This window comes from Carassius auratus, unplaced genomic scaffold (assembly GCF_003368295.1).
Source record: "Carassius auratus strain Wakin unplaced genomic scaffold, ASM336829v1 scaf_tig00002576, whole genome shotgun sequence".
Classification (NCBI taxonomy): domain Eukaryota; kingdom Metazoa; phylum Chordata; class Actinopteri; order Cypriniformes; family Cyprinidae; genus Carassius; species Carassius auratus.
Genome location: NW_020523459.1, coordinates 651,821 through 679,447, shown reverse-complemented (window position 1 = coordinate 679,447; position 27,627 = coordinate 651,821). Strand labels below are relative to the sequence as shown.

The following is a 27,627-nucleotide window of genomic DNA, read 5'->3' as shown; positions in this document are numbered from 1 at the left end:
GTGGAACGTTACTCATCGGTTTGATTCATCTGCTTCGACGATTCTCCCAGTCACTACGAGTAATCCTGTGAACGTGACTCATCTGATCTGCCTCCTCTGCTTTAAATAAAGCCTTGCGTAAACCCGCATCTGAATCCTGCCCATTTTCTCCTGACAGAAAGATGATTGTTATTGATTTGTTCTCCTTAAATAATCAGGGAAGCACATAAAAATAAAAAAATCCTGATTTCCTTTCAGCTCTAACTTCGCCAAGTGAGTACATTCTGTCAGATCTTCGTTCCTGTAATCTAATGGTAACGGCAAATAGCTGATCATTGTCGCACATAGTTCCGCACATGATGTCATTTGCAGATTCACTTTTTTGTTGCTGAGAATATTCACTGACATTGGTTGTTGCTCATGAGGGTTTCTATAATTATTACAAGAGAAACAGTTATTCATTTTCCATCCACAGGTAGAGAAGTTCAGTCTGATGAATTCTGGGATCTTGTGATCATTACTACAGTGGATGAGGACCAGAAGTATGTTTATGATCACTGAGAAACTGGAGAGGAAAGAACTGCCTCTTGGCATCAATTATAACATGTTTGCAGATCCTACAGGATGCAAGATTGGTGAGATATATATGTAAAAAAATATGTTGTAAAAACTATTTATTGTACGTTTTTAAGAACTGTTTCTTCATCTGACCATACAGGTAATGGTGGATCCACTTTATATTGACTACAGTGTCTACATGATAAATATGCCAAGTCACTGTCAGGATTCAAAGTCATCCTCATTCATGCAGCTACTATTTTATTCTATTTAATATTCATCAAACCTTGTTCATGCATTTGGTTGATTGTTAATAAGCCTTAATGTGCCATTCTAAAGTTTGGGGTCGGTAAGATTTTTACATGTTTTTTTTTAAAGAAATCTCATGCTTACCAAGATTGCATTTATTTGATTTCAAAATAATAATTATTTTGTTTGGATGTATTTTAGAATGTAATGTATATGTAATTTATTCCTGTGTTGTCAAAGATCAGTTTTCAGCATCATTACTCCAGTCTTCAGTGTCACACAATCCTTCAGAAATCACTTTGCCCCTGGGAAACCCTTTATATCAAAGGCTGGGTCATACTTGCAATCTATGTGGATTTCCTCTCACACACGAAGCCAGGAATGCTGGTTACCTGTGCTTGAGCTCTACAATGTTCCTGCCAAAGAGAAGCTGGTGTTTGATAAGTCAGGTTTAACTCCTCTCTCTCTGTTGGTTCTCTCTACGGATCTATCAGTGTGCAAAGTGACACCTCCATACACTCATTGGCTGTAAACCTGGATGGAAAAACAGGTTTTGTTACTGTGTTTTTTTAGTGTTCAAGATTATCCAAAGAAAAGTGTATCCAGTCCTGCTCATATTAAAGCATTGAGCTTGTTTGGGGTTAATCTGGAGGATTGTGTTGGACTGAAGGCACTGGATAGTGGAACCAATTTCACACTACTAAAAATGCCACACTAACCTCTTTACAAGAAACTCTGCAGAACAAGAACCCAGGGGAAATGTTGAAATTTAGGAAGAAACCGTATGAAGACATTCTCAGGGTGAAAAAGATAGAGACATACAGTTGAGTCTTGATGCAGCTGTTGTCTGAAGTGAGAAATCGACCGTGGCTTTACCCTGTAATAGGTACAGATCCTCAGAGAGGTCAGCTGTCATTGTTGTCACATGTTCCACACTGAAGCTGATGTATTTTTAGCAGTGGCTGTGATCCCTTATCGGACGGTTCCCTATTGTGCCAAAGCATTGTGTTACCACTTCGTGAGACTTTCCCTCCAGCTAACCGTGTACAAAAGTTTACACCAACCAGTCTGATGGGGAATTATAAATCAAGACCCACTCAAACATGTACAGGTAAACATTAAGCTTCTTCATTTGGCTGTTTGATTCATTCGGTTCATTGGTTCAGTTGATGTTGATAGAAATAGATTAAGACTTGTCCTAATCCTTGTTGACATATATACAGTATTTATTCACAGTGAGTAATGATTTTTCTCTATGTAAAATTGGATTGTTTGTGTCCACATTGTGGTCTTGATTCAATGTCGGTTTGCTTTAGATGAGTGGAAAAAGAAAGTAAGCGAGTCATATGCTGTTATAATTGAGAGACTGGAGGAAGACTTGAAAATTAAAGAGGAGGAGTTCAAGGAACTCAAGCATGTCTTCAGGTGAGACCGATTGAAACTAAGAGTTTTGTTAGCCTCTTTTGCAGTGTACTGTTATTGGTGTTTACAAATGTGGCCTAAGGTGGAGACTTTTGTGTTAATAACACTGCAGGAAAGAGTGAATGTGGAAATCTGTTTTATGTTGTCTTCTGCAGCTCAGATGAAGCATTTAATAAAGTGAATCTGAATTATCGTACAGAGGGTGGACTCTCCCTGCTGCATCTCTGCTGCATATGTGGAGGTAGAGCTAATGTTAAATGTTATTGACTATAATGCAATGATATGGTAATGACTCATTCCTATGTACTTATGTTGAATTATCATATCAATTTGTAATTATATTTACCTTACTTTGTAGGAACAAATTTCACACTGTTGATTTGCTTGATTCATTACCATCAGCTGTTATGGTACTTTAATTTAATTCAAGCTGATTTGCTTATTTTTTGTTTTAATTTTTTTTTGCTACCAGGGAATAAAGCTCACATCAGGACCCTCATGCTGAGAGGTCTGCGTCCATCCAGACTTACCCGGAATGGATTCACTGCACTGCACCTGGCTGCATTCAAGGTCAGTCAAGGGTTAATAATCCGAAATACTGTGTGCTATGAATTAATCATGATAAAAATGTTTAAACAACAAAATGTATGTAATAAGTGGTTCGTTTTGTTTTATGTGATATAGGGTAATGCTGAACTGGTCACTGCGCTGCTGCATGGTGGAGCAGATATCCAGCAGGTGGGGTACGGAGCCCTTACAGCATTACATATAGCTACAGTGGCCGCTCATCTTGAGGTGTGTGTTTGACCTGAAGATAAACTGTTTCAACCAGGTCATTCAGAAATTGTGATGGACTTCATATGAGCGCATTTTAAAGACATATTCAATAGGATTCCCCTACTTTTCTTCAAGGTTGTTGATATTCTCTTGCAACACGGGGCATATGTTAATGTTCAAGATGCAGTGTTCTTCACCCCTCTGCACATTGCAGCTTACTTTGGCCATGAGCAGGTCAGTCTTTTCTTCATATCATAAATGTCCAGGACTTCATGACAGCTACTTTTTTTGTGTGTGGAACAGGTCTGCAAGCTCCTGATGAAGTTTGAGGCTGATGTCAATGCAAGTGGAGAGGTGGGGGACAGACCGCTTCACCTGGCTGCAGCTAAAGGCTATCTGGGCATTGTCAAACTGCTGATGGGTGACGGCAGCAAAACTGACGGTGAGAGTTTTACTGAATCATCTAGTTGACATTTACTTGATTGTGAACGTTGATTATAATACTTTATAGGAATAGTTCATCCAAAAATGAAAATTTGCTGTGGATATATGCATCCTTAGGCCATCCAAGGTGTAGTGTGTGTTTTAATCTGAACAGATTTTGACAAATTTGCTTTGCATCCCATGCTCACCAATGGATCCTCTGCAGTGAATGGGTGCCATCAGAATGAGTCCAAACAGCTGATAAAAACATCACAGATAATCCACACAACTCCAGCCATTCAGTTAATTTCGTGTGAAGTTAAAAACTGCATGTTTGTAATAAACAAATCCATAATATGAATGTTTTTAACTTTAAACCATTGCTTCTAGTTTAAATATAAGTTCTCTATTGAAAGTATTTATACATTTCTTAAAAAGTAATGCTAAATCTGTTCTGATGTAGAAACAATCTTAACTACATCTCTGATGGCCTGAGGGTAAGTACATTTTCAGCAAGTTTACATTTTTGGGTGAACTATTCTTTTAAAGCTCTCCTAAATCTCTCCTGTTCAGTCAATGCTCAAGACAATGAGGACCATGTTCCCCTTCATTTCTGCTCTCGATTTGGACACCAAGAGGTTGTCCGTTTCCTTCTGCAGGGCACCTTCGACATACAGCCGCACTCTGTCAACATCTACGGTGACACACCTCTCCACCTGTGAGTTCACCTGAGAAGTTAATCACTCTCAACACAAGGTGGCAGTTAAACTCGGCAAATCACTAATGTGGAACTAAATGATCTGGAATCTGGAGAGCGGTTATAGTGATTGTGATTTGAGTCTCATATTCCCCATCAGAGCTTGCTACAATGGAAAGTTTGAAGTGGTGCAAGAGATTATTCAGTTGTCTGGCGCAGAGAGTCTGTCCAAGGAGAACATCTTCAGTGAGACAGCTTTTCACAGGTAACGTACCTCCTCACCACTTCCGTTTGTTACATTTATATTAATGTATGGGCATAAATAGAAATGTGTATTCTTCAATCAGATCGGGGTTAAGATACCTGCTGCTATTGTTATGCAGTAAATGAAGCTTTAATTGTATTCTGTAGTGCCTGCACCTACGGCAAGGACCTGGAAATGGTCAAGTATCTGCTCAGTCAGAATGCTGTGAGCATTAATCAGCAGGGGCGAGATGGACACACAGGTGAAAAAAAATGATGGCAAAAATTCTGAAATATTTCTGCTCTTATCATCTGTAACTTGACATTTCAATGTTCTAAGACAGACGTTATATGATTTATGATAGTCTGGTTGATTTTTGAAACAACAGGTCTGCATAGTGCCTGTTTCCATGGACACATCCGACTGGTTCAGTTTCTTTTGGACAACGGAGCAGATATGAATCTGGTGGCTTGTGACCCCAGCCGCTCCAGCGGGGAAAAGGATGAACAGACATGCTTAATGTGGGCCTATGAGAAAGGTTATCTTACAGTATATATCTATAGATCTATAAAGGTTATCCCTCTCATGTATTTAACACACACAGACACACACACACACACACACACACACATATATATATATATATATATATATATATATATATATACATATATTAATGTCTAAAATGACAGAAAAAAGGAATGTTATTCTTTACATTACATTTTCTAACTAAAAAAGTTAAACATAACTGAAAAAATGAGACTGACAAATATACATTTTACTACATACGTGTTATGATCATGTGTGGATGTTAATTTTAGGCCATGATGCCATTGTTACTCTGCTAAAACACTACAAGCGACCTCAGGATGATTCACCCTGCAATGAATACTCTCAACCAGGAGGGGGTATGACACACTCTCCACATGTAGCCTCACAGATTTGTGCTGTGTATGAGCTGGTTCGGTTGCTATTGTGAATTCTTGGAAAAGTTGATTTTGTTGTTGCGTGTGTTCCAGATGGATCCTATGTTTCTGTTCCTTCTCCCCTGGGAAAGATCAAAAGTATGACTAAAGGTAAAACACACACACATACACACAGTTAGCTGACTCCATGAATCACTCTTTTTATGTCCTGAAATACTGCTATCCACAGTCACCAAAAACTTCTGAGAGACAGTGAGTCAGAAACTGTCTCCAAACATCCTCCCACTGCGTCATTTCTATAGTTTAAGCCATTAAATTTGAATGGGTAAAGTTCGTAAACCATCTTTCGTGACTCATGGGCAAATGTCAACAACATAAGCTGAATGAAACATGATTAGAGTTTCATGCAATGATTGATGTGAAGGCATCAGACAACTCCTATTTACCCTCTTGTCTCCTTAGAGAAGGCCGACGTCCTTCTCCTGAGAGCAAGTCTTCCATCAAACTTCCATCTTCAACTTTCTGAACTGGAGTTTAATGAGATTATTGGATCAGGTATGTCAGTTTAATTATGAATATTAGCTCTCTCCCCGAGTCCCCATTAAATCCACTAAAGCACTGCAACCATAGGCTCCTTTGGAAAGGTCTACAAAGGAAGGTGCCGCAATAAAATAGTTGCTATTAAACGGTAAGAGCTTTTTTCTTGTTTTCCCTGATTGTCCACATCGTGTACTGTATACAAAGCAAACTGCCATGACTTTTTGTACTTTTCCACAGGTACCGCGCAAACACGTACTGCTCAAAGTCAGATACAGATATGTTCTGTCGGGAGGTGTCCATCCTGTGTCGTCTCAACCACCCTTGTGTGATCCAGTTCGTGGGGGCTTGTTTGGACGACCCCAGTCAGTTTGCCATAGTAACCCAATATGTGTCTGGAGGATCACTGTTCTCACTGTTGCACGAGCAGAAGAGGTGATTTTATAATACTATGTGTATGTATGGATACACTACTGTTCAAGAGAATATTTGAATCATTTTTCATTTATAATGTTACAAAAGATTTCTATTTCCAAAAAAATGATGTAATTTTGAAATGTATTCATCAAGCAGTCTTAAAAAAAATTCGGTTTTCACTAAAATATTAAGCAGCACAACTGTTTTCAACATTGATGATAAGAACCAAATGAGCATATTAGAATGATTTCTGAATGTAACTATAAGAGGAAGAAATCTGAAGCAATCTAGGATCTGTTTATAAGACCTGCATCAATACCATTAAGTGTTTGATTTCCACTTAGTGTTCTGTATGCAGTTTAAGGTGATCATCATCTCATTGATCTGTTTGATGATGGGTTTGTGCATTGATCGGTGGTGAGGAGGAGGCGTTCACTTAATGTTTTTACATCTAGAATCATCGATCTGCAGTCCAAGCTCATCATTGCCATCGATGTGGCCAAGGGCATGGAGTATCTGCACAATCTGACCCAACCAATCATTCATAGAGACCTCAACAGGTTAGTCCCCATCATCATCATCATCACACGATTCGTTCAATAATCATGGTGCTTCTCTGTCCGTTTGTTTAAACCATCCTATTCCATGATAATCAGTATATTTTTAGACTGTCAAGACTGGCAGCAGTGATTTTTAAACCTCATTTCAACGAATGATATCTTTTCAGTCATAATATTCTACTCTATGAAGATGGACACGCTGTGGTGGCTGATTTTGGAGGTAAAATATGTAACACACATACTAGGCACCTTGCACCAATTCTTACCTCACTCTTTCCTGCTTTATTTTGTTAGAGAAAAAAACAGTTATGTCTGGGGAAAAAAGCTGAAAGCTTTAGGCTTCAAGATGATCTTTGGATCATTGCAAACCTTGCTGATGTCAATCAACAGCTTCAGTGCTGTGATCATTAAAAGCAAAAGTGGGACAAACTAAATATTAAGACATTAAATTCATGTTTCAGATAGACTTTTCACCCAAATTATTGTGCTGATAATACAATTCGTTATAAAAAAAACTATTCGGTTCGTAAAAGTCACTTTTGATCTCCACAATTTATGTAATGAAAATGCTTCTGTATTGTTCTGCAGAATCTCGCTTCCTGTTGTCTGTGGATGAGGATAATATGACTAAACAACCTGGGGTAAATGCACTCTGTGTTCTTGATTAATTTATTTTGCATTAATAATCCTCAGCACATGCTGGCAGTTTTAATACTGCTTACACTGTGATTTTGGCTTTCTTGTACATCATGTTAAATACATCAGTTTGTGTCTTTGGGGGAGTATGTGTGCCTGTCCTTTGGGGTTAGTAGGCGTTTTGTAAGTCACACATTGTTTTGTGTTTGTCATTTTGTTCTCATAATGCCGTGCAGAACCTGCGTTGGATGGCCCCTGAGGTGTTTACCCAGTGTACACGCTATACGGTGAAAGCAGACATGTTCAGCTATGCTCTCTGCCTGTGGGAGCTACTCACGGGGGAGATTCCATTCGCACATCTCAAACCAGGTGCTGTACTGCTATACCTAATATTGACCCTTACTGCCTTTTAGACTGGGTTATAAGGTTTCATTTTCTCTGTATTTGGGACATTTTATGAGTTTTTCATCTTTATTTTCGAGTTGATTAACAAAATATTCATTATAAAATAAAATATTTGAAAGCATTTTAAAGTAGTTCACCTAAAATAACATTTACTTACCCTCAGGCCATCCAAGATATAGATGAGTTTGTTTTGTGATTCAAAGCATTACATCACTTGCTTACCAGTGGATCCTCTGCAGTGAATGGGTGCCGTCAGAATGAGAGTACAGACAGCTGACAAAAACATCACAATAATCCACACCGCTCCAGTCCATTAAATTAACTTTGTGTATCTAAAAGCTGTATGTTCATAAAAAACAAATTTAGCATTGAGAAGTTTTTAACTCGAAACCATTGCTTCAACTGGTGTTCACTGAAGCGTGACTAGATTATTGACTCGTATTTTGGCCAGAAGGGACGGTTTAGTTAAATCACCTTAATGATGGATGTTTATTATGAACATTCGAGTTTTCACTTCATAAGATTTTAATGGACTTTAGTCGGGTGGATTATTGTGATGCTTTTATCAGCTGTTTGGACTCTTATTCTGACGGCACCCATTCACTGCAGAGGATCCACTGGTGAGCAGTGCTGATGTAATGCAAAATTTCTCCAAATCTGTTCTGATGAAGAAATAAACTAATTTACATATTGGATAGCCTGAGGTTGAGTAAATTTTAGTTTTCTAGGTGAACTGCTCCATTAAAAAATATTAAAACAGATTAATATAAATATTAAAAATAAATGAAATTATTGTGCATAAGTGTATTCATATAATAATATATACATTTGAATGAACAAGGTCTCAATCTCAGCTCTGTGAACTCTTTACAGCTGCAGCTGCTGCAGATATGGCATATCATCATGTCCGCCCTCCTGTTGGATACTCCATTCCCAAACCCATCTCAGCGCTGCTGATGAGAGGCTGGAATGTGTGTCCAGAGGTGAGTGACCCACATCTAGCCAAAAACATGCTCCGAAAATAAGTCACACACAGTAGGTTTATCTTGAGATCAGCACATTTACTTTAAATTCATGTAAAATTGTTTTAAAAAAAGGACTAAGAAATTTAATTAGTTACTTTTTCACTGTTTATAACATTTAGTTAATATACCGTAACATTTAGTTTATTGCTTTCTAGGTAAAGAGGGGATAGAAAGCATTCTTTGTGGCCCTATTAAATCAATTCATGAACTACTTCTCTGTGCCACTGATAATCAGTCAGATTACCCAGAATGCCTTATCTCTGTAGCTCAGGACAATTTGTATTTTTGTTGATGAGCATCCAGTTGCTAGCCTACCGTGTCTCTCTACAACAAACCTATGCCAGGTGTTTTCTCATGTATAGCGTCTTTGTAATGTTCTCAGCGCTGGTCCCTCAGGTGCGGGGCTGAAACTGTGTCAAGCGTGCTTATTAGGAATCTGCCCTGGTACCAAGTGCAGCTTGACACTATTCTCTAGAACACAAAGCTTTTTGCTGAGAAACACATGAAAAGAGCCAGTATGCTAACAGCTTCTAGAGTGCGTTCATTTAGTGTTGCTTAAAAGAGATGAATAACATATTGTCAAACACTGTATTCAGTGATAATTTTCAGTTTCAAATAACTGCTTTATATTTAAATACTGTAGTCTATTCCTGTAATTTTAGCAGCCATTACTCCAGTCTTCAATGTCGAATGATCCTTCAGGAATCATTCCGATATGCTGATTTGATGCTCAAGAAACATTTCTTATTATCAACGTTGAAAACAGTTGTGCTGCTTAATATCTTTGTGGAAACGTTTATGTACATTTATTAGGATTCTTTTTAGAAAACACCAAAGAACAGCATTTCATTGTAGCACTTCACTTTTAATGAATTAAATATATGCTTGCTAAATATATATATTTATCATTTCAAAGGTGTATATATGGTCTTTGTAATTAAACTTTGTGTCTTTTTTTTGTCTCTTCTCTGATGAAGTACTGTGTTCTGGTCTTTTGACGTCCTTTACTCTAAATGATGCTTGGGCAGCAATCAGAGAGTCCTCTTCAGAGTAGCGGCTGATTGGAGCCAGAGATTATTTCCTCTACTTTAACCAAACCCCTCTGATGAAAATACCCTGTTTTTGACTCTCTCTGACAGGAAAGACCTGAGTTTTCGGAAGTGGTTGCCAAACTAGAGGAATGCCTGTGTAACGTGGAGGTAGGTTACATGCACATAAATTATATATCTACTATACATTTTATTCTATTGGTCCAGTACTTCATATTTCTATGTGTGTCCAGCTTATGTCGCCAGCCTCCAGTAACAGCAGTGGTTCTCTTTCACCCTCGTCCTCCACGGACTGCCTGGTAGCACGTGGCAGCCCTGGAAGAAGTCACGTAGCTGCCCTTCGCTCGCGCTTCGAGTTGGAATACGCCCTCAATGCCCGTGCCTATGCATTTTGGACCCAAAAGTACACACAAACACAAATCTATCACAAATCTATTCAAGAATGAGCCTATAATTTTGTTGGTGACTATGAGTTGTATTTGCTAAGAAGAGACCGCAACCAACTTATTGCCAAACTGCATTAGTTTGAAAACAAATATGAATTTAAATAGAAGCTAATACGTCATGCTCATGTTTTAATGGAGGAGTCAGGTCCCCTAGCTCTTTTGTTTGGTCAGTGCCATGCAGTCCAAACACAACACTTCTGTACAGTCTGAAGTGCTGTTGCTTGGAAACCGAGGCATGAAAACAAAAGAGAGACTGCAATGAAACTTGCATGACATTCACACTGAGAACCTTTGCTGGTGGTCACCTCTTAATTCTTTATGGGTGATGATGAATGCGTGTGTGTGGGGGAACATGGCAACTGTCAACATAAAAGTCAAAAAATTACTAGAAGGGACTCCTACTTTGGAGCCTTAGTTATAATCATTGCAATATGATGTTTTATGTAACCTAAACTAGCATTGTACACAGTTTGGTGGTATGAGCAATAAATCAGGCTAAAGTGACACTGTGAATAACTAAATAGAAAACGAATTCAATAGAGGATCATCGGAGCAGGACAAACCCAGCAAGGCCTCATTGAGCTGATATGACAACAACAAAGCAACAGAAGTGTATCCTATTTAGCATCATTAAAATTTCATATCGCAGAAGAATCGTGCTTGTTCTGTGGTCTTTAGTGTAAACCAATACTAATTGCATTACCGATTCAATCCTCTCTTTTATTTCAACAGCTCTGCTCGGAGGTCTTCACAGGGCTTGTCCCTGGATGAGCTGAGGAGGAACATGCAGTTCCCACCCATTGACAGAAATGGTTTGTGTCCAACTGGAAATTATTATCAAACATGTGATTCATCTGTTTATGTAACAGCTTCATGGGGGGCAACATTGTTTTTCAGTTTAATTGACATAAAATATGGCAACAATCATGTTGATATAATCCATGCAAATTTGGTTTGAAGTTAACATGACATTTTCCCAAACACGAGAGCACTGTGTGCGTGTAAGCATATGGTGCAACAAGTGGGTGGTTGTATTAAAGTGCGTGTCGGTTACTGTTTTCCTTGCTGTTCCCGCAGGGTATGTGTCAGATCCCATGAGCACCATGCGTTTCCATTCATGCAGCAGCAATGGAAGTTTTGAGGACAGCAACTAGAAGCAGAAGCTCTTTGAAGAACTTCGCACACAAACACACTTGCATACGTGACATATTCGAATTACCATAATTATGAGCTTTCGAATTTCAAACACTGTTCACATTGTTGTCAAAGTTATAATGTTTAAAGAGCTCTGGCTTCTTCCAACCTCACAATAAGTCATTTGGGAAACGAATGTTGTCATTGAAACAAATAATTTGGAGTCAGTGGGTGTGAATTTCTCCGAGTACAATATCAGGATAGTCAACTATGATAATTATAACATTAATAATAATAATAATAATAAAAATAATTATGATTATTAAGGTGAATGCACCATAAGTAGATCCATTAAGTGTAAAGACACATAAAACTCTATTTGGATGCGTTTTTCAGCCATTTTGTGTTGTTGTTTTTTTGTGTGTGTGTAACAATGAATAGTGTTACATTCATTATGCATACTACTTACTTTTATTGTTGTACAAGGTTTTTTATATTGTTTTGGTGTTTCAATTTCAAGTAAATATCTGGTAGATCAGAACAAAGAGTCTATTTCAATATTTTATTCTAATTTCTTTTTTTAGACAAATAAGCCAGCGAGTGAAAAAGGAACTTGTCAGGATCATGAATGATGTCACCTGACAAAACAGGCACTCTTAGAGGAATTTGGCTTTGCTTAGGGAATCGAAACAGTTCAAGTTTGATTTAACTCCCATGATCTGCATGATTATGACAAGGAAAAAGAAAGTGTCGGCAATGTATGTGAACTAATCCAGTGTAAGGTTGCCATTAAACTAGTGCTAAAAATCTGAGAGGGTTGTTCACGTCATTCATATCACACTGCATCTGCATATTAAAGTGTTCTGAATACTAATTAGGAACACAGAGGAAAGTGCAATCATTGAGGTTTTAGGTAAATTCTCTTAAGTCTGTAATGCACCACATAATTCTTTACAGTCTGGAGAAGCTGATGCTAGTAGCCAAAAGTCAGAGCCAGTCAGCAGATTTGAGTAGTCAGATTCCATAGAAAATCGTGTAGTGCATGATGTTCACAGACTCCAATTTTTTTGCTTCAGTCTATAATTCCATCCAGTTATAGGATATAAAGCATGTTTGATATTTTGAGCTGATTTTAGAACGCATATTGTTTTCATTTGTCATGCGTATCTTAGCAACAGCTTGCAAGTTTCTGTGTGAATTTGTTGTGATCAGAACAACTTTAAAGTCAGGGAGTGTACGATCCTCAGTTTTTCCTCAGTGACTATCACAAACTCAGTAAGTGTATGATGCCCAGTGTTTTAAAATCTGTTCACATTTTAAAAGTCAAATGTATTCCAGCCTTTAGTTTCTACTGCTATAGTGCAGCCTGACCAAGAGGAGGGCTCTGGATCATGAATAATTAAATTATTTGTGCCACGTGTCTCCTACGGTGTCTATTTTCAGTGGGCTGTTGATAGCTTCCCTACCAAGCACACAGGACTCACTATGAATCTCTGATGAGGAAAAGCAAGTGCCATTATTTTAAACCCATTAACATGAGCTAAGGCAGGGGTGTCCAATCCTGCATCTGGAAGGCCGATGTCTTACAGATTTTAGTTCAAACGTGCCCAAACACACCTGTCTGGAAGTTCTAGTAATCCTGAAGACCTTGATTAACTGGTTCAGATATGTTTAATAGGGGTAGGACCTAAACTCGGCAGGACAGGAGAAGGATTGGACACCCCTGGGTTAGCTGAAGGATTTACCATTGTATTAATAACTGTTCTCCGTGTGAGCAGTCGTTAAAATGGGATATCCTGTGGGCCCAAAAAGCCTTGAGTCGTCCAATGAGAAAGTGCTTAAAGTGTCTCTGCTGGTGAGAGTCTGTGTTAAATGGCCATCAATAACTTTTGTTTTCCTGTTTCCGTCCACGTTCCTGCTTCCATCTGACTGTCCAGAATGGAAGTCTACACTTGCAGTGTCGTCTTGGATCCTGTTTTCTGATTTATTGATGATTGTGAGGTCTGTAATTACTGTGAGTGTCGGACTCTGAGGCTCGATATATTCCGAACTTTCTAGGGTCTCTTTGTTACTTGCTTCTTCTGTTTGGAATAAATGTGTGGTTTCATCAGTCACTTCTTGTTGATTACTTCTTTCTGACTCTTTTGCATTCAGGTCGACATCTGTAGATACATCCTTCTGTTCAGATTCAGATGGTGTTTGCTCTTGATTGTCTTCAGATGTTGCTGATGTCTCAAGGTTTATGGCTTCATCTTTCATTGAAGTTTCCTGTCCAGAAGTGTCTTTTTGATTGGTGTGTTCATCATTACTCTGTCTTGACCAAGTAGTGACCAAGGAACCTCTAGTATCTCCAGCCTCCTGGACTATTTCATCTTTAGTTGAGGTATGTGTACTGTCTTTAGAGAAATCACTGTGAGCATCTGTTTCTATGGCCTCAACTTTAGTCTCTGTTTTCAAGCTTTCAACTACAGACTCTGCATTTTCATTGAGAATTTTCCTTACAGGAGTTGCAGTTTCGTCTCTACTCTTGAGTGTTTCATCAAGGCTCTCAATATCAGTACCATTTAGCCTCTCCTCTGTTTCTTCCACGATGAGACCCTCTTCATCAAGCGGCTCGATGAATGTCTGAAAATACCTTGATTCCTGGTGTATGTTAATCCAATTACTTACTAGATCCACCCCAACTGCTTTAGTTAAAGCTGTTGAATGATTGGCAAGATCCTCTGAATCAATGCTCAGAACTGGACCTTTAACCCCTTTTTTAACCTTATCTACAGGCTGTGATTTTAGTGAATGGGAAACAGATGAACCACCATCATTATTTTCAGAATTCCCTTTCTTTTCCTGAGGTTCCACTGGATCAGGATCCATTACTTTAGAAGCATCTCTACTTCTCAGTTCAGTGTCAGTACCTTTAAGTTCTGACTCACTTGGTTCTTGTGCTGTGGCATCTGCAGAGACAATGTAATTTTGTGTATCCTTATTGACCATCTCCTGGGTTATCTGAGAGCTTACATTTTCAATCAATGTTGTTGCAGATGTTTCCAATTCTTTATCAGCCTTTTCTTGGTCATCCTGTTTGTCTGCTTTTTGATTGTCACTGGTCTGGTCCTCATGTTCATTGCTCAATTTAGACTCTCTTTCTGAGGGAACAAGTTCAGTATCTGACTTGTTTTCAATCTCTTGCTCTTGGTCAACATCTTTTTCTATTTCTTTCATATTTTTATCAGTTTCTGGCATTTCATTATCATCTAAAACATCTTGAGCCCTATCGCCAGTTGTCTCACTCTCTGATTTTCCTTGCAATTCCTCTTGGAGATATTCTTCTACCTTCTCAGCCTCCTCATGACTGACATCTTGTCTTTCTCCTTTTTCAGTATCTATGTTACCATCCAGCAGGTCATTATTCACACCAGTAGGTTCATCTACTTCTTCCTTGGCACTGGCCTCTATGTCATCATTGGATGCCCCCCTTGAACCAATTTCATTTTGTTCTTCCCGTGAAACAGATTCCTCATTTTGTACCTCAAAGTTGAGTTCTAGTTCTTGGGCTGTATTTTCATCAGAAACTGCCTCTTCTTTCCCATTACCTGTATCTAATGTATTCTCACAAATTTTGTTCATATCTGTCACCTCTTTTTCTGGCTCTTCTACCAACTTTTCACCTGTTTCTAACTCATTCTCAACACAATTTTCATCTGTTCCCTCTACCATATCATCTATCTTCTTGTCCTCCACTTTTGCCTCTTCTTCCTCTATCTGAACCCCATTTTCCATTGTTTCATCTTTCACTTTTTTAGTTTCTCCTCCAATACCCTCCTCACTGTTTGGTTTCTCTTGCCCTTCTTCCTCTGCCTCAACAGTAAGTTTATTTATAATCTGTTCTCCATCTTCTGTTTTATTCTGTTCATCAGTCAGTCCATCATCCTCTATTTCATTACCCTGTGTCCTCACATATTGACCACCCTCTGAATCATTTTGTCTAATCCCAGCCTCACTAGACAGTTCTTCAGCTTCTCCTTCATTATGTTCATCATTCACACCATCTTTACCTTTTTCTGTACTGTCCTCATTTTCATCTTCTGCATTTAAATCATGGCCACCCTTATTTTCTTCCTCACTATCTTGGGTCTCTTCTTCCCCAGGTTTCATTGCCTCTTCTGTTCCCAGAGATTCAATTCTATCCTCAACCTCTAGCTTTTCAGTTGGTTCCTCCTCTGCCTTATCTTCACTAGATTTTTCTCCCTCTTCCACCTTACCAACAGAGCCCCCAACATCCACCTTGCCATCTGTCTCCTGTACCATTTCCCCAGTTGACCTATCATCCCCAGCTTCATCTACTAGGTCTTCTCTTTCATCTCTGTCCGTCTGTCCATCGCTCCTCCTCTCAATGTTCTGATCTGCGTCATCAGTGTCTCGCTGCCTCTCAGTGTCATCTGCACCTGTTTCTGTACCATTCTCTGTCTTAGACGCTGAACCCTCTCCCTCCATCTCTGGAATCTCAGTGTCCAGCGTTTCAGCATGTGTCTCTGTTTTTTGTACTAATGAATCTTGTACCTCTGCAATTGAATTGTCATCATCCGTAACTTTCTCCTGTGTCTCCTCCATTTCAGTTATCACTTCCTCTCTTTTATCTGGTTGTTCAACCTCATTTGTACTCTCACTATGTTCTTCCACCTGCTTTTCTTCCATGTCTAAACTTTCCGCTCCTTCCTTAGTTTCATCTATTTCTTGTTCATCTTCTGTGTGGAAATGAGGTTCCTGTGTATTTGTCTCTTCTGTAAGCTGACCCATCTCAACATGCACCCTTTCCTCACATGCAGCCTCCTGTGAGTTGGCTCCACTTTCATCTGGAATATCATCTTGTGTTTTTGATGGTTGAGGTAAAGTGATTTCAGCCATTTTGCCTACTGTAAAAGTGAGCATTTATAATTAAACCATTTCAGATTTATACATTTCTACATACATTTTTGTTTGAGCACTGCAGAAACTAATCTATTGTGTAAAAAAATGATCTTTACTACTGATATTTTAGAAACAATTGACAACAAGACAACAACGTTTTTTACCTTGGCCATCCTTTAGGGTCTTCACTGAAGCCCCTTCATCTTCTTCTGTGCTTGTATCACTAAACTCTGGCTCTGAACTACATTGAGATTGCTTCAAAATGGCCTCAGCCAACTTCTCCTGCATTGACTTGGCTGTTTATAGTCACAGGGAATGAGACATATGACATCCATAACAAAATGTTAATGTTATCTTGAAAGTGGATAAGCTAAATGAATAACAGTCACATAATTAATTTAATATTAAAAACATTTAGAATTGATTGAATCTAGAAGCATTGAAACAAAAATAATAGTGTAAATAAAACAGTTGCTCAAAAGTTTATTACCACAAGCACCGCAAACACTTTGACTGTGAACACCGCATGCAGCCAACAATCACTTTAATGTTTTCACACTGCACAGTTGCCAAAAAAGGATCCATAACCATATCTGATGAGAATACACATGAATTTCACACAACAACCAATTAAGCCAAACAGTGTGTTTAATTATGTGTAACAGAAAACAAATCAAAAATGGTTAGATGCACATTATGAATCATACACTGAAACCAGAAACATAACACAAAATCACAAATAGAAAACACTGCTCTCTATTCCCAACAATTAAATTATCAAATCCAACATGTAATGCATAATACATTTTATAGATTGTTTTGCAGTGCACTTGTCATATTTCAAAAATGTAACTCAAAAATGAGTCTAAACCTTGATTGGATTGTAAGAGTCAAGACAGTTGGGTTTATACTGAGCAGTATGCTTACGGAAACAAATAACATGCAATTAAAAACACATTTGATAGCACAAACCAATCAATACAAGGATGTTTGCAAGACCACCTAGAGTTAAATAAACTGCGCTCTCAGTGGCCTTGAAAATTACATAGAGAAGTGCGTAACATATGTTCTGCTTTTAACACAATCAGAACTCGAGTTATTATTGAAGTCTTGTACTTGCAAAAAAACATGTCATCATGCTCTCCTCGGGTACAGGTAAGAAAAATAATTAAGGTAGTAACAGGGTAATAAAAGATGCTTATTATTAAAGCTGAAATGTGCCATTTTTGTGCCAACACTAAAACATTTTTTAAAAACAGACGTCTCTGCTTATTAAGCTGGAATAGGAGAAAGTATCTTAACATCCAACAAAAGACACTTAAGCTTTAATTATAAATGCTGTGTGAAGTAACTAAACACTCTGTTTATCGTGCAGCAATCAAAGCTGAAAGTTTAAAATCAAATAGCAAAAAAAAATAAAGACCCTCCAGTTCTGATGTTGTAAAAGCCAACATGAGTAAACACATAAGGTTCGATCATGACAGGCACACAACACTAGTTTTCATGCAGACACTCACCTCTCTCTGGTTGATTTTCTTGTGGCTTATCTTCAGGTTTGGCATGCTCCCCAGATTGCTCATCTTCAGTTCCCTCTTTCTTGTCTGTGTCTTCTGACATTTCCAGGTCGCTCTTCTCCATGCCATCCCCTGGACTATCCTGTGTGCCAGAATCTTCCACTGCAGCTCGAGGTAATGTAACATCGCTGGACTCTGTGGCCTCTGTCTCCTCCGGCTGGTTCTCAGCTGTGGTGAGAACTTCCTCTGCATGTAAACTCTCCTCTGGAACATCCGCAGTGGAGATTTCTTTGGTGTCCTCCACAATTTCTCTTTCACTGTTGTCATTGTCACTGCTGGACAAACTGGATGTTCGACCAGATGAGACAGATGATGACCTTTTGACCTCTGAAAGAAGAAGACAATTAATCTGTAGGTGTTAGGTGTTTAACAATCTTGACATGTTGCTGAAAAGTGCGAAAAAGTAACACTTACTGGACATACTGGTGTCATCGCTGTCAGAGTTGCTTTTCTCTTCATTTATGTAATTTTCATCCCTGGTCTCAGTTTCTTTTTCTTCCCCAGTGGCAGCAGAAACTAGATTTTCCTCTGCTTCATCCCCATCTTCAACTGGTCCTTCATCATCTGCCTCAAAGTCTTCCTCATAGTCTATATGAGAGCATGATTAAGGTCAAAGCAATTAATCTAAAGATGCAATAGAAATGACTAAAATGACTTCTGTGTATTTAACATACACATCTTATCAGTATGTGTGCTATGGGATTCAAACCCATGACCTTGGTGCTGCTAGTGTCATACTCTACTAGTCAAACAACAGGAACACACAATTTCTAAAGTTACGTACAACAGCTGTTTTTTTTTATCTTGCATGTAATCACAAGTTCATTTTTTGTTGTGCTACGTTCTAATAGCCCTGCAGAAGCATCCTCTAGAGGTTGTGTTTTTGAAAACGGAAAACTGTTTGTACCATCTTTGGTCTTTTTCTGTCCTGTTGTTTCTCGATTAGGTTCTGTGTCCATTTCCTGAGGTGTGTCAAGCTCTGCATTAGACTGTGTCTCTATGTCCTCATCTACATCTGTGGCCTCCTTAGCAATAGGGGATTTAAAGGTTGGCAGCTCCTCTTTCACTCTTTTTTGAGGAGGGGTGGGTTTTTTGTCCAAGCCCATGGCAATAATACACCTGAAGAATTACATCATACAAAACCATAATGCATTTTGATTAGTGCTGGACCAGTTTGGGTTTTTTTCAATGGCCAAAGCCAATAATGATAAATAGGCAGTGTGGTGGTTTATATAATACTACCATCTGATCAGTAAGATTTGTAAAACGTTATCCTCGACAAGGCTGCATTTGGTCAAAAATAGAGTGAAAAACCATAATACTCTGAAATATTGGACATTTTTTTTTATATTTTAATACATTTTAAAATTAATTGTATTCCTTTTATATATATATATATATATACACACACATATATATATATATATATATATATATATATATATGATAATTATTTAAGAGGGTTAAAGTTGGAAAACCAAAATATTTATATAGCTGGGATATTTGTAGCTAGGTTTCTTTCTCTACAAAACTGCAAATATTTTGTTCATGGTTTTTACAATGTGCACAAAAATTTAATTGAAATGTACTGAATATATATTGAAATAGTTTTCATTACTTGTAGCATGGAGAGGCTCCCTCCACACCGCAAAATCCGAAGTGTCCGTGTCTGCCCCCCAGCCGAGAGCCTCTCCTGTGTTTAAACTCGCAGCAGGAGCTGAGCCGTTCCACTTGCAGGCCATTCAGGAAGAAAGTAAGACTGAAGGGAAATCCTTGGTGACGTCTTGACACAAATTGGAACATTTCTGCAAGTAAGGGTAAGCAAAGAAAGTTCGTTTTCAATTGCTTTGGATGAACGTGTCTTATAATCAACAAGGAGAATCACATAATATAATATATGCAGCACTGCCAGATAAGAGCCACTTATTATCAAAAAGCCCACGGATCAATAGTGTATCTCAATCCATGGTGTTCTTAAGATATGAATCACAAAGCACAGGTGTACAGAGACCTACACTGACCTCCCTCTCTCAGCTTCCCTTTGTAGACACACAGGTTCTCTCCGCCACAGTGCTGCTGAAAAACCTTCACTTCATCTCTAAGGTCCATCAGATCATGGGACAGGTGAACACTCTTCCCAAAGTACACCATGCTTACTAACACTTTACTCTGAGCTGATGTCCTCTGGAGAGAAGATGGCTACAGACACAGGAATAGCAGAATATATGTGAGTGAAGATTTATTTTAATGGCTTCCTCAACCTTCACATCCCTGATTACTCAGTAAATAACTTCAACATATACTGACCTCTGTAGCAGCTGTTGGTGCGGTAGTGGGTCTTAACGTTCGACCCCTGAGTGTGCCGTTCACTCTCGGCCCTCTTTCTTTCTTCTTTGTGAGGGGCGGCACGGGGGTCACGTAGTTGTTGATGACAGGAAGACGGTAGGGCGAGACAGTGCTAGAGAAGTCTGTCGTGGTCAAATGTTTCTTGGCGTCTCTGTCCAGCTTTAAAACAACCCAGATAGATAACATTTTTATTGCTGCAAGGCAATTATAGTTCATTAAAATGTAAAACTGAACTGAAATAAAATGTTACATTTAAAAAAAAAATAGTATTCCAGCTAGTTGCCACTTTAGCTTCAGGAACACACAAAAATATTAAATATTACTAGTAATATTTAAGTACAAATCTTAGTAATATTAGATATTTGAGTGTGATTTGTGCTTGGTCAGTGACCCGTGTCGAGGTGTTAGTATTAGGTGTAAGTATTAGGACCTCAGGATGGTCTCACTGTATAACTGAGGGGCTGATCGGTGTCATTGGAGGAGTCCTGGTCCCGGAGTCTGTGTCGAGGGGAGGTTCTCTTCAGAGAGGCCGTGGCACTATTGCTGTTCAGGGGCTTGAGTCGAACAGGCCTCTGCATCTTCCCTGGAGCCGTGTTTGGCCTGGAGGAACTCGGCTACAGCAGTAAGAGAATAACTCACTTACCAAATTTTAAATATAATGAATATGCATGCTTAAGACATGTCCTACTGATGTTACACTTGTGCATTATCGGAAAAGAGTTATATATAAACTATCTTTCATTGTATTGTTAATTGTTGTGTAATAAATGTAAATCTCCAGTAAATAAAAGTATTGTTGAAATAAATTACTAATCATTAAATTGAGAAATTCCAATTGCATTTATTATACAATATTAAAGTCAAGTCAAATCATCTTTAAAAAAAGTCAAAACTACTTACATTTTTAAGGAGATTTAAAAAAAGATATAGAGTAACCAAAGCAAACAATAAATCTCATGTGTCATCAATTTGCTGGAGCAGTAACTCTCCAGGCACCGTCAACAGGCAAACATCCATGATTGGAACAACCATAACACTTCATATCACCTTCTGCTAAACATGTCAGAGCCTGATGAGCAAACAATGATCTGAGTCTGCGATTTAGCAACCATTAAGACTAGCTGGGTAACTATCACATCACATCATTAGGAAAACAGTCATTTATAATACAGCACTGAAGGACATTTATTACGGAGGAGGTACCCACTAATTGTAATGTACAGTATGTAAACTGAAAGGAAATGGTTAGATCATAAAGCGATTTTACCCATTATACACTCACAGATTCTGTTGACTCAGAATGCTCTCCCTCCGGCCCAGAATGCCGTGCATGTGAGACCTTTGGCCTTGTGGGTGGCCGAGGTGACAGCATTAGCATTGGTTCGTCTTCATATCTCTTGGTCCGCTCAGCCTAACATAAAAAGCAAAACGTTGAATCACAAAATTACATTTATTATCATGTCAACAAGGCCAGTTTGAGTCTGAAAGGAGTTCTGTAAAAATGACAAACCTTCATTTTGTGGATTCGTTCCCTCCGTGCAAATTCCTCAAGTTTTCTCTTGATCTCAGTGTGATGAAGGCGCTGAATAAACAGTGGAAAAGTAAAATATCTCGATTTTTTTTTTCTTGCTTTAATTTAGTTTAGTATATATTAGGATAAATACATAGTATACAGACTAAAAATTACAAAATTATAATAATAAAATAAATACAAACTATATTGATATTAATTATTAATATTACTTTTGTTACCTTAAATATATTACACAAATTATATATATTTATGATATGTATGTATATGAAAAATATAAAACATTGCATAGATTATATATATTAGGGGTGGGAAGGTTCACTGAAAAACATTGTGCTGGGGCCGCGGTTCAATCTGACAGAGCATCTGTAATACAGGTGCATCTCAGTAAATTAGAGTGTCATGGAAAAGTTAATTTTAGAAATTCAACTAAAATTCTGAAACTTGTGTATTAAATATATTCAATGAACACAGACTGAAGTACTTGAAGTATTTGGTTCTTTTAATTGTGATGATTTTGGCTCACGTTTAACAAAAAACCCACCAATTTATTCAACAAATTATCTCAACAAATTAGAAAACTTCATGAGACCAATAAAAAAAAAAAAAAAAAAACATTTATAGTGAATTGATGGCCTTCTGGAAAGTATGTTCATTTACTGTACATGTACTTAATACTTGGTAGGGGCTCCTTTTGCTTTAATTACTGCCTCAATTAATCGTGGCATATATGTTGATCAGTTTGTGGCACTGCTGAGGTGGTATAGAAGTCCAGGTTTCTTTGACTGTGGCCTTCAGCTCATCTGCATTTTTTGGTCTCTTGTTTCTCATTTTCCTCTTGACACTAAGAGAATCGATGGGGTTCAGGTCTGGTAAGATTGCTGGCCAGTCGAGCACACCAACACAGCCTCAGTCCATTCCTTGTGAAGTTCACTCAAATTCTTGAATCAATTTTGCTTTACAATCCTCATAAGGCTGCGGTTCTCTCAGTTGGTTGTGCATCTTTTTCTTTCACACTTTTTCCTTCCACTCAACTTTCTGTTGACATGCTTGGATACAGCACTCTGTGAACAGCCAGCTTCTTTGGTAATGAATGTTTGTGGCTTACTCTCCTTGTGAAGGGTGTCAGTGATTGTCTTCTGGACAACTGTCAGATCAGCAGTCTTCCCCATGATTGTGTAGCCTAGTGAACCAAACTGAGAGACCATTTTGAAGTCTCCGGAAACCTTTGCAGGTGTTTCGAGTTGATTAGCTGACTGGCATGACACCATATTCTAATTTGTTGAGATCGTGAATTGGTGGGTTTTTGTTAAATGAGAGCCAAAATCATTACAATTAGCAGGACCAAAGACTTAAACTACTTTAGACTTGTGTGTAATGAATTTATTTAATACACAAGTTTAGGTTAGATTTACAAAAGGTTAGATTACTGATTGATTTAAACTAATTGTGATTATTTAAAGTTGTTATACATACTGCCTTTTATACTGTAAAGATCTGATTATGTGAGCAGAATATCTCATATCAGTGCGTTACTTTTTGACACTACAGTCTAGGATAATAGAGCTTCTACTAAAGCACATGTGTACTGTATAATGCTCTCACCTCCATGTCTAAGACCTTGTGAAAAATGGCCTGAGCTAGACACTCCCTCACATGTTTCTGATGCGCTCGCTGGATCAGCTTGTGCTTGTACTCCTTATCTGGAACAATCCGGCCGCTCCGAGTGATCTGAAGCACATGCACCTGCATTTAATGAACGATGCGTCTGATCTTGTATGACATAAAGTGTCTTTCCTTTTATCTTTAAACAAGTTATCTTAAGTGATATTTATGAGAATGCTAATTACATTCTATAACTTTTGATATAGCATTCATTGAGATTAACGTATGTTAGTTTGTCAATACTGAAACTTTTTAGAATGATCTAAACTCATAAGATCATTTTACAATCTAAAATGTGCACATACCAACCCAACTTTCTTTAGATGTCTTCGTATTCTTGCATTGTTGAAGTATCCAGTCAGGTGTTTGTCAGCTAAGCTATTGTAAGCTGAAATAAGACTACATGGACACAAATATTATCAACACTGTATTCCTAAACATTGATAATATCAATATGTTACACTGTTTGGAAAATCTGTCAGTATCTGTAATCCCGGTAGAAACCGGCCTGCTGTCAGGCACATTAAAACATTCATATATCTCATCCCAGGATTTATAATGTAAAGATGGGCAGAACAAGCTGATGGAATGATTCAGTGATCCTCAAGGCCACCAGTGCCAAGGATTTCAGCTTGAGGTGAACACTCTACATCTGTGTCAAGTGTAGTCTTGGAAAAGCTCGACTGTTTGTCTGCCTGGCTTTTTCCGATACAGATTTGATTTCCCTCAGCATTTGTAAAGAAGACAACACAACCTGTACACCAATCCTCAGGCCAAGTAGATACCATTACCGGTGTCTGGTTTCTATTAGAATTGAGTGTGAATGGATAGCACACTTAACCCACGGCCCCCCTTTGAATTCATGTCTCTCTCTAAAATTGCTCAAAAATAAAACCGCACATCTGTTTAAAACAGTCCAAACATATAGATGAATTCTAATTACACTTAAATATAATTCATTTTTGTCTTAATTATCAATTCAGAGTCAGACATATATTTAATATGTAATATAAGCATGGTCAACAAATAAACAACATTCCCTTTAAGTCATGCCTGAACAATATACTGTAGCTTGTCCATTAAGGAGTGGTTAATTTCTTCTGTTGTTTCATCTCCACAGTAACAAGAGCCTTTGGTCATATAGTGTAATGTCATATAAATAAAGCTGAAAAATATATAATTACTATGCATGTAGTTATTAATAAAATTATGTATAATGCAGCTAGCAGTCTAACACAGGACAATAGTTAGAGAGCATTTTACAGTTCATTTCAGTCAACACTGCAACTTGGTCTAGCTCAGTTACTCACCCTTGGTTCAGATGACTCATTTTGTCGCTGCGCAGTGATCTTTGATATGAATCAAGCAATCAAGCAATAACAGGAGAGCTTTCTTTAATCCAGAGGACATTAATACTAAGAGTGCATCTGTCTGCCCGGTTCTGAACACTCAACACCTTTGCTCGCGCGGAACTGATGACAGCCAGTGTTGCCATGGTGAATCACGTGACTATACCCTTAAAGAATCCGCATTCTTTGTGCTTTATTTAAAAGCTGCATTATAGCTCATATTAGTAAGTCTTAAAGTCAAATTTTTACATATACGTGATGTAAAAAAAAAAAAAAACAGGACTTATTTAAATGGAAAAGTTGAAAAAGTGAAAAAAATAATGTAATGTATTGTCTAACATATAATTTTTGCCAAATGTTATGGTTGTGAAGATTTATAAGGCCCAAAAATGAATTCGGTTTATTTCGTGAAGATTATTGTAGGTAAGGTTAAACTAAGCCATAAAGCTGTACATTAACGCCCTCTAGTGTTTTCACTGGGGATTATGTCCTAAAGGTGATGAAGGAATCATTTTTTTGTTGTTGTTTTTGTTTTGAAGGAACTTAAAAATAAAGTAGAGTATCTTGAGAAAAGATTAAGTAAATTAAGCTTTGAGCTTTTTCATGTGTTCCTTTTATTCATGTGTTCTTTTTATTTGCATGTTCTTTCTTATGTTCGTTTTTCGACTTGATTACACAAATACAATTTAAACTGAACTGAGCTGGATGATAAACTGCCTGCTTGCATTAATGACACACTATTATAATATTTAATGCCGTTCAGTTGTTTTGGTCACAATTGTATTGTTGTAATGTTTCCTTGTGGGGATATTTTTGATCCCCATATTTATAGATATAACCTTATAAATAGTTTGTACAGTATAAAAACCATTACCCGCTTATGTCCCCATAAGATCTGGAAACCCAACACGTGTACTCGTCTATCCCACATTAGGGGATATTCCACAAGGACAGTATGTCCCAACAAGAATGGTAAAAGCTGATTTTTTTGACATTGTGGAGACTAGATTGAGGTCCACAAGGGGGGAAAAAAATATAAAAAATACCAATTGATGTTTATCTGAAAGTTTAACAATGCAAAACTAAATTCTGTTAGGGTTTAGGGTTGGGTTAGGAGAGAGAAAATATTATTTGGTCTGTTTGTTTGTGTGTGTCTTTATTTTGACTATACTTGTGAGGACCAAATTTCATCACTTGTGAAATACTTTGACAACCCATGAGGCCATTTGACTGCTCCTCACTAATTAAAAAGGCTTATAAATTTGCCAAAACAAACGCTATGTCCTCACTTAGCGAAACGTATGTGTGTGTGATGCAACAGTGGGATTGTTGTGGTGTTTGGTTGTGCTGTGGGTGGCAGCAAGTGCAATCAGTGTAAAACTGAACATTTGTGCTGTGATTGTAGAGACCATCATTCCCCTGATTAGGGCATTTTTACAAAGCTCTCTGATTGGCCACACAGAGATCACAGCAGTCCTAAAGTGACCACAACACCCTTGACTCAAACATACGGTCTAAAGAAGGCCTCATCGGCACGAACAACGAGTATTTCCACTGGCACACTTTGTTCATAATATTAGTTAAACAATACTAACAAATAATACAAGTTAAACAAATATGTAAAAAAAAAAAAATCATAACAAACAGATAATCCTTAGCTAGTCCTACAAAATTAAATAAATAAATCAATATTGATGATAATAATAAAAAGATGCTTACTACTAATATTACTGTTGTTAGCTTAAAGCATTAACATAAAGAACATTCAAACAAAAGTTCGTCCTCTGTCCTATAAACTGAGTAGGTTTTGTGGCATGTAATTCAGAGGTTTTGACTCGCGTGCGTAATTATAGGGGGGCTACAATGGTCTTTCATGTATTCAGAGTTGTTCACAGTGTTAAAGAGATGGATTCTCATGCTAAACATGGCCAAAGTAAAATAAATAAATAAATAAATAAATAAGTAAATAAATAAATAAAATGGACGAATGACAGAAATTCTGTGCTGAAAATCTTACTTCCGGGATGGTACAAGTTTTGGCTTTTTTTTTTTTTTCAATCGTGGATCTAATGAGTAGACGATGGTGGAACTCCTTATATGAGCATTTCTCTCTGAAAAGCGCGCACACGTTGACCAGAGGAGAGCGAGCCCGCGCACATCAACGAGCTTCATCGGGAAATCGTCGGCAGCTCTGCATAGGATTTGTTCGAGGTCACAAATGTCCAACTTCAGGTTGAGGTAACATTAATTCTTAAATTATTATTATTTTTAATTAAACATAAGAAAAACAGTATTGTTAATAATATGTCAAAGTGAACTCTTGTTGCACTGAAGCAACTTGGGTTGCTTATCCATACGGTTTAAAAAAAAAAAAAATTTTAAAATGCATCAAAAATGATACATCAGTCTTTTGAGGAACGTTTCTTCTTACATCTCTCAATCATAGTTGAATTGCATTACATTATATGTTTTGCCCCCATAAAAACTGATTAAATATCATTTTACTAAGACATGATTGTGAGATATAGAGTGACTGATATTTTTGTGTTATATGTAAGTCCACTAAAAATATTTCACTGATTTTAATTACAAGTTATCAGTATGTCTTAATTTTGGGCCATACACATATCAGCAACTTCATTAACTGCATATTTTTTACTTAGTTTGGGGCCTCTGAATAAAATCTTTTTTTTATTATAATTTTTCTTTTTATTATGTGCTCCATATTCTGTATATCATACTATATCAGCCATAAAAGACTAATTTATTAATG

General features: G+C 37.6%; 2 protein-coding genes across 4 annotated transcripts; one reads left to right on the top strand and one right to left on the bottom strand.

The window, feature by feature from the left end:
• Positions 1–398: 398 nt before the first annotated feature.
• Positions 399–12,233, top strand: tnni3k (TNNI3 interacting kinase). 2 transcript variants are annotated; one of them, XM_026242957.1, is made up of 26 exons: positions 399–614; positions 1,743–1,897; positions 2,103–2,211; positions 2,364–2,449; positions 2,681–2,778; positions 2,893–3,003; positions 3,121–3,219; positions 3,289–3,427; positions 3,982–4,126; positions 4,266–4,370; positions 4,517–4,611; positions 4,738–4,887; positions 5,171–5,257; positions 5,369–5,425; positions 5,738–5,830; positions 5,906–5,963; positions 6,053–6,247; positions 6,685–6,789; positions 6,957–7,009; positions 7,378–7,430; positions 7,662–7,794; positions 8,704–8,813; positions 9,995–10,054; positions 10,138–10,307; positions 11,083–11,162; positions 11,428–12,233. In XM_026242957.1, the coding sequence occupies exons 1-26, from the start codon at positions 604–606 to the stop codon at positions 11,502–11,504; spliced, it is 2,634 nt and encodes an 877-aa protein (XP_026098742.1). In that variant the 5' UTR covers positions 399–603; the 3' UTR covers positions 11,505–12,233. The 2 variants fall into 2 exon arrangements, with proteins under 2 accessions (XP_026098742.1, XP_026098743.1); XM_026242958.1 differs by lacking the exon at positions 399–614 and adding an exon at positions 1,037–1,672.
• A 197-nt stretch (positions 12,234–12,430) lies between these two features.
• On the bottom strand, positions 12,431–25,401 carry LOC113069866 (glutamate-rich protein 3). 2 transcript variants are annotated; one of them, XM_026242955.1, is made up of 14 exons: positions 24,816–25,401; positions 23,811–23,904; positions 23,446–23,571; positions 21,820–21,891; positions 21,592–21,720; positions 20,756–20,923; positions 20,271–20,468; positions 19,985–20,162; positions 19,582–19,768; positions 18,871–19,082; positions 18,378–18,551; positions 17,907–18,290; positions 16,554–16,685; positions 12,431–16,394 (listed from the first exon to the last, which is right to left on the bottom strand). In XM_026242955.1, the coding sequence occupies exons 1-14, from the start codon at positions 24,833–24,835 to the stop codon at positions 13,237–13,239; spliced, it is 5,232 nt and encodes a 1,743-aa protein (XP_026098740.1). In that variant the 5' UTR covers positions 24,836–25,401; the 3' UTR covers positions 12,431–13,236. The 2 variants fall into 2 exon arrangements, with proteins under 2 accessions (XP_026098740.1, XP_026098741.1); XM_026242956.1 differs by lacking the exons at positions 12,431–16,394; positions 16,554–16,685 and having other exon boundaries at positions 16,849–18,290; positions 24,816–25,376.
• Positions 25,402–27,627: the final 2,226 nt, after the last annotated feature.

Bases quoted from the DNA above. Each gene is read 5' to 3' on its own strand.
- tnni3k (XM_026242957.1), top strand. The intron at 4,127-4,265 runs GTGAGTTCACCT...ATTCCCCATCAG, and splicing joins GGTGACACACCTCTCCACCT to AGCTTGCTACAATGGAAAGT. The intron at 7,010-7,377 runs GTAAAATATGTA...ATTGTTCTGCAG, and splicing joins TGTGGTGGCTGATTTTGGAG to AATCTCGCTTCCTGTTGTCT.
- LOC113069866 (XM_026242955.1), bottom strand. From the start codon at position 24,835: ATGAGTCATCTGAACCAAGG. The intron at 20,924-21,591 runs GTGAGTGTATAA...TTACTGCTGTAG, and splicing joins ATTCTGAGTCAACAGAATCT to CCGAGTTCCTCCAGGCCAAA. The intron at 18,291-18,377 runs GTAAGTGTTACT...TTCTTCTTTCAG, and splicing joins CGATGACACCAGTATGTCCA to AGGTCAAAAGGTCATCATCT.